Source organism: Plecotus auritus (genome assembly GCF_963455305.1).
Source record: "Plecotus auritus genome assembly, chromosome: 6".
Classification (NCBI taxonomy): Eukaryota; Metazoa; Chordata; class Mammalia; order Chiroptera; family Vespertilionidae; genus Plecotus; species Plecotus auritus.
The window spans coordinates 152,280,535-152,287,133 of record NC_137773.1 but is presented as its reverse complement, the minus strand read 5'-3'; the positions used below and the strand labels follow the sequence as shown (position 1 = coordinate 152,287,133).

The window sequence follows — 6,599 nt, the reverse complement described above, 5'->3', positions numbered from 1 at the left end:
CTAGGGGTGCTGAGGCCTGATGATTGTGGCTGACTTCCAACCAACAGGTCTTTAACGTAACAACACTCTGCCCACCCTCAACCCCAAGGACACTACCTTTACTTGGTGCCCGCACTGTTCTGAATGCTTTAAACCTCTCAACATTCCTAATAGGTTGGTATCTCCATTTAACAGTTGAGCACCCGGGGGGCGGGGGGAGGGGGGATGTGGTAGTTAAATGATGCTAAGGTGACAGGTCTGGTCTGGGAGGCTTCTTGGGCTCTCCCCTCTCCCGTGCTGTCACTTACAGGCTGTGACTTTAAGCCCAGGCCCTCTCAAGGAGCTGCCTCATCCTTTCCTCTGTGTAATAAATATTGACTATTGATGTAGAGGTAATCTGCATAGAGTGCAAAGCCTCAGAAAAGGTGGGAAAGGCCTGGGCTGGGTGAGAGATCCTGAATCCTTGTCCCTCAGCATCAGGTCCTGAGTAGCCCCCAACTTTCCTTCACTGCTAGGTGATCTGAGAGTGTGTAAGGGTAAGTTTAGAAAGCCTTAAGCACTTTTTCTACCTCTAAACCTTCCTCACTTCCCTTCCTGTGCTCACAGGGTTTCACCCACAGCTCTTTCCTCACTTACCTTCCTTGGAAAATTTTGTTGGCAGAGGTGAAAACAGCACCAGAATGTTACCAGTGACCTTGGCTTAGCAACCTCAGAACTTGAGTTCTGGCTGAGAAAGAATTCAGACCCTCCCTCAAAGGGGGAGACATTAAAATTCATTGTACTGTGCCTTAGCCAAGTGGCTCAGTTGGTTGGAGTGTTGTCCATGCACCAAAAGGTTGTGGGTTTGATTCCCGGTCAGAGCACATATCTAGCTTGTGGGTTCAATCCCTGGTTCGAGTATGTACGGGTTGAGTATGAACCAGAGGCAACCAGTAGATGTATCTCTCTCACACCGATGTTTCTCTCCTCTCCCCTCTCTTCCCCTCCTCTTTCTCTCCCTTCCTCTCTCTCTAAAATCAATAAAAACATATCATCTGGTGAGGATTAAAAAAAAAAATTCAGAGCCAAGACTCAAACTATGAAAGTTTACTTAGAAAATCACAAAGGTAGAAGTGAGCCATAGAAGATATGGATTCAGGAAATAAATTCCAGAGGCAAAAGAAGGGTCCTTGGAGTTTAGGAGAAAGAGAAAGGTATTGTGCCAGGAAAGGTGCTAGGGTGCTCCCCAAGCCTTCCTAAGGGCTTTCTGTTAAGGATGGGGATTTTAGGGAAAGTCCCAGGGGTGGATCTCGCTAGAATATTCATCAGTTTTCCAGGTGTGTCCTTTGAGGGTTGTGGCACCAGAGCCAGTAGTTATCACAGCTGGTCCTGATGCCAGGTATGGCATTCCTTGTCTGCTTTTGCTGCTTTTCTGGGCCAGGAGCTGAAACACAACTGAGGCCTAGATGTATTTGATATGGATCAGAACCTCACTGTCCTGAGGACTTAATACTTAAGGGCTATTCTCAGGTCCCCTTGTTTATTCCCCCTCTAAGGGGGTCTAACCTGCATGACTAGCAACATGCGCGGGAGAAAAGGTCAAGGGGTCTAAACTGCATGACCAAGGATGTGCTAGGGAACTTTCTGCTCTAGTGACCTTCTGTACCCGGCCCGCCATCCTTGCACTGCTCTTGTCTGCCTACCGCAACCTCATGGATCCTATCTGTCCTATCCACTGCCTATTGCCACTCCCAATTCTTGACTAGAACTACAATTTTCATTGGCTACCCCTCCTAAATGCCCATCTCAAAAAAATGACACCACCTTAGCCTTGGCCAGTGTTGATAAGTGGTTAGAGCATCCATCAGTACACTGAAGGGTCAGGGCACATACCCAGGTTGCTGGTTCCATCCACAGTCAGAGCATGTATGAGAGGCAATGGATATCTCTCTCTCTCTCTCTCTCTCTCTCCCCAATAAAAAACATCCTAGGGTGAGGATAAAAAAAAGACACCACCATCCACCCAGACCCGTGGTCGGCAAACTGCAGCTCGCGAGCCACATGCGGCTTTTTGGCCCCTTGAGTGTGGCTCTTCCACAAAATACCACGGCCTGGGTGAGTCTATTTTGAAGAAGTGGCGTTAGAAGAAGTTTAAGTTTAAAAAATTTGGCTCTCAAAAGAAATTTCAATCGTTGTACTGTTGATATTTGGCTCTGTTGACTAATGAGTTTGCCCACCACTGATCCCAGACCATAAACTCTGACCTCATCCTAGTATAATTCTCTCCCAACATTTAATCAGCCAAGCAGTCCTCACAATTCCACAATTTGGAGAGTTACACCATCCCTCCTCGCCATTGCCCCATGAAGGCCAACTCTGCCTCATTTTCATATATATATATATATATATATATATATATATATATATATATATACACACACACACACACACACACACACACACACATACATATATATATGGTGTTTCACTATATATATATATATATATATATATATATATATATATAATGTTTCAGAGAGGAGGGGAGAGGGAAGGAGAGAGAAACTAAGAATCATTGATCGGCTGCCTCCTGCACCCCCCTACTGGGCATGTGCCCTGACCAGTATTCAAACCGTGACCTCCTGGTTCATAGGTCGACCCTCAACCACTGAGCCTCGCCAGCTGGGGGCCTCATTTCCTTTCTAACCCTCTCCCAGCCCACGTGCTTCATGTACCATCCACACCAAACCAGATGCGTTCCCAGATCGCTCCTTATGCTCCCCTAGCTCCCAGGATTCGTCCCTAATTAAATCCTGCTCAGGCTCGGGAAGTACTACAGATACATAATTTACCCGCTCCGCAATCAGGATGCCCCGCGGCCCAATCCAGAGGAAGGTTTCAGTATCTAGTGTCCCACCGCCAACGACTTCACCCAAGCCCCACCCTGATTGGCTGCCACCTGGCCTGAGCCCTGCATGGATTGGTCCTTACCGCCTGACCCAGGCTCGGATTGGTCCAGGTTGAGACCCACCAGCCTGCCCACGTGGGCCTCCTGAACCGCCGGTGGGGGAGCGTCCGGCCATGGGGGAGCGTCGGTCCACGGTGGAGCGTCCGGCCCCGGCCCCGGCCCCGGCGAGGGTCCGCAGGGTGGAGCTGGAGGAGGCCCTGGCGTTGAGGACTAACTGGCGGCACGCGTGCCACGCGCTGCTCTACGCCCCGGACCCCGGGCTGCTCTTTCGCCGCATCCCACTGCGTTACGCGGTCCTGGTGAGGAGGGGGCGCGCCCGACCACTTCCCCGCTCTCCTCCCTGCCCCGAGGGCGGCCTCTGGCGTCCCAGTCAACCCCCGCTTCCCTGTCCTGCAGATGCAGATGCGCTTTGATGGGCGTTTGGGCTTCCCGGGCGGTTTCGTAAATTATCCGGACGGCAGCCTGGAGGACGGGCTGAACCGCGAGCTGAGCGAGGAGCTGGGCGAGGCTGTGGCCGCCTTCCGCGTGGAGCGCGCCGACTACCGCAACTCGTACGCGTCGGCCGCGTCGTCCAGCCCGTGCGTCGTGGCCCACTTCTATGCCAAGCGACTGACGCTGGAGCAGCTGACTGCCGTGGAGAGAGGCGCACCGCTGGCCCAGGACCACGGGCTGGAGGTGGGGCCAGCCTGGAAACCCCCATCCCATGCCCTCCCTCCTCCTCCGAAAGCCTCTCCCTGGGTTTCCTGGTGAGGTTGAAGTCTTGGTTAGCTTTCATCTGGATGGCTGACCCACCTACCCCCACACCCGTGAAGTTCCTGCATTACTCCCCCTTTACAGGCCTCTGCAGCTAACTTTCTAGAACGCACCCAGACAAGCCTCTCTTCTGCTCCCCTTTTCTCATGGCCAGGCATTGCCCCCGAGGCCCCTGTTTCGCTTGGATAGGAGATGTGGCCTGATACTTCGCGGGGAAACCTTGGCACTTAGGCTAGGGGAGCAGATGGTACATGGAGATGGTTCTCAAACTTTGGTAGTTAACAGAATCATCTGGGAGACCTATTAAAACAGTACTTACTGGCCCCACTCCCAGAATTACTGGTTCAGTGGAGGAGGGAGGGGAAGACCTGAGAATCTGTATTTTCCAGAAGTTCCTAAATGCTGCTGATAGGGCTGGTCTGGGTGCCACAGTTTGAGAACTACTGATGTAGGACCAAGCAGGCATCCTGGAGGCAGCCGCCACTAAAGGTTCTGGAGCTGGATAGCACGAGTTGGGTCACCTGTCTGCATAGAGCTAGGCCCACTAGGCTTTATTGAGATGTGAGTCCCCAGGCCTGGTTCTGCTGGACTGATAAGGGGTGAGGTGTCTGATCTAGAACGACTGGCTGGGATGAGATGCCTGGGTCCCCAATGTCGCCTGTCTTTTTCCTTTCACAGGTGCTGGGCCTGGTGCGGGTGCCCCTGTACACCCTGCAGGATGGTGTGAGCGGCCTGCCTGCCTTCCTGGAGAATACCTTTATTGGCACTGCACGGGAGCAGCTGCTGGAAGCCATCCAGGACTTGGGACTGCTAGAATCTGGCTCTGTCCTCAGGCCTTAAGGCCGCAGCTCTGAGATCAGGACCTTTGTCCTTGTGTGAGAGGGAGGAGAAAGGAATGTTTTCTTTTCCTGGGCCTGAGCCTGATAGGTAACAGATTAAAAGGAGAAGTACGTGCAATATGTTCTGAGCATAGGGCCCCCAGCAACTCCTGGCATCAGAGGCAAAAAGCTGCATCTCATCCCAGGGGCTCTGGCAAATCTCAGAGCCTGTCTCCTCCCTGTACATTTGCACACACACACAGCCTGGCAGCCCCCAGACATGTGAATGTAAAATTCACAGGGAATTCCTGCGCCCACACACGAGCTGATGCCTCCCTGACCCCCAAAGTTTAGTTTAACTGGGAAGTGGCATGTGTGGGCCTAAGCTGTCACCATCCCATCCTCTTGCCGAGGAGGAGCTTCTGAACCACACTCCTGCATGGTCTCTTCCCACGCTCATACATGGCTGCTCTCCAGGGTCGAGCCCAGCCCACAGTTGTTGAGGACAGAGAAGCCGAGGACCCCTTTTCCCTCTGAAAGTGGTCACATCCTTGCCTGGGAATTGGCCCAAGCAGTATACCCCTGAAAGGAGGTTAAAGGGTCCTAACTAACGCCCCTACTGTCTTCTGAAACTGAGCAGAAAGGTGTGTGGAAATGGTTTGGTCTCCTTGGACTGACCTTGAACCTGACACATCTGAGTCCTGGTGCATCTCCTTCAGGGTTTTCATCTTTGGGACCCTTTAGACTCTGGGGACATCAGAAGGGAGCTGACACAGCCCTGAGCTAGCCCTGCTCTGATAAAAAGAGCCTCCCAGTATAGGGTTTATAGTGGGCTTCCTGGCCCTATTGTTCTTTCCACAATGTGTATGAGGAATTGGAGATCTAGGAGAGCCATAGGACTTGCTCCCCTCGGGGCTGGGAAGCTTTGGGGGGGGGGTGGGGGAGCTAAATGGTAAATATTATAGGCTTTGTTGGGCCACATGGTCTTTGTAGCAACTGTTCAACTCTGCCATGTCAGAAGTAGTAATGGACAATACATAAATAAATGGGTGTGGCTGTGTTCCAATAAAACTTTATTTTTAAATATATTTTTATTTATTTCAGATAGGAAGAAAGAAGGAGAGAGAGAGAGAAAAGCATCAGTGATGAGAGAGAATCATTGATCAGCTTCCTCTTGCACACCCCACACTGGGGATCGAGCCTGCAACCCGGGCATGTGCCCTGACCTCCTGATTCATAGGTCGATGTTCAACCACTGAGCCAAGCTGGCCAGGCAAGACTATTTTTAAAAGGAGGTGGCCAGCCGAAACCGGTTTGGCTCAGTGGATAGAGCGTCGGCTTGCGGACTGAAAGGTTCCAGGTTCGATTCCGGTCAAGGGCACGTACCTTGGTTGCGGGCACAACCCCAGTAAGGGGTGTGTAGGAGGCAGCTGATCGATGTTTCTCTCTCATCGATGTTTCTAACTCTCTATCCCTCTCCCTTCCTCTCTGTATAAAATCAATAAAATATATAAAAAAATTAAAAATAAAAGGAGGTGGCCAGCCTGTGGGCCATAGGTTGCCAACCCCTGCTCTAGAGAGAAAGATAAGATTAATAATTTTAATTGTGATGCCTATTATTTTTGTCAGTGTTAAGAAGGAAATAATGGATTGATACAGGTCCTACCTTGATATTTTTTACTCGAAGTGGTCTGGAAGAAGGGCCTTCGCTGAAGAGTATTTTAGCTGAAAGGTGAGAAGGAAGTAGCCAGGTAGGAGTGTGGGAAGAATATTCTAAGGTTTTCCAGGGAGGAAGGCCCTGAGGAAGAATTGGCAAATTATCCCAAAACAAGGGTAGGGGAATTAGACTCCATCTCTCCATTTGGAGGGCAGGGAATTTGCAACCGTCTTTGATTTACCAGAGCATGGACTAGAACTGGGAAAAGGCCAGTGTAATTAAACTATAGTGAGCAAGGAGAGATGAAGCTGGAGAGGCAGGCAAGAGGCCATGGTTGGGGGCTTAGTGTGTGGAGAGTGGACTCAAAGGGGATAGAAAAAATGAGATGGGAGGCTGCCACAGCAGTTCACGTGGGAGATGGTGGTGATCTGGGCCAGGGTGGCAG

General features: G+C 51.2%; 1 protein-coding gene across 1 annotated transcript; it reads left to right on the top strand.

Moving 5' to 3' along the window:
* Positions 1-2,970: 2,970 nt before the first annotated feature.
* On the top strand, positions 2,971-6,098 carry NUDT16 (nudix hydrolase 16). Its single transcript, XM_080673374.1, has 3 exons — positions 2,971-3,225; positions 3,323-3,601; positions 4,358-6,098. The coding sequence occupies exons 1-3, from the start codon at positions 3,040-3,042 to the stop codon at positions 4,517-4,519; spliced, it is 627 nt and encodes a 208-aa protein (XP_080529500.1). The 5' UTR covers positions 2,971-3,039; the 3' UTR covers positions 4,520-6,098.
* The last annotated feature ends 501 nt before the right edge of the window (positions 6,099-6,599 follow it).

What these genes read in the sequence shown, in the direction of transcription:
- NUDT16 (XM_080673374.1), top strand. Translation starts at nt 3,040, where the DNA reads ATGGGGGAGCGTCGGTCCACGGTGGAGCGTCCGGCCCCGGCCCCGGCC. An exon ending in CACTGCGTTACGCGGTCCTG is followed by an intron (nt 3,226 to 3,322) that starts GTGAGGAGGGGG and finishes CCTGTCCTGCAG; the next exon opens with ATGCAGATGCGCTTTGATGG. An exon ending in CCCAGGACCACGGGCTGGAG is followed by an intron (nt 3,602 to 4,357) that starts GTGGGGCCAGCC and finishes TTCCTTTCACAG; the next exon opens with GTGCTGGGCCTGGTGCGGGT.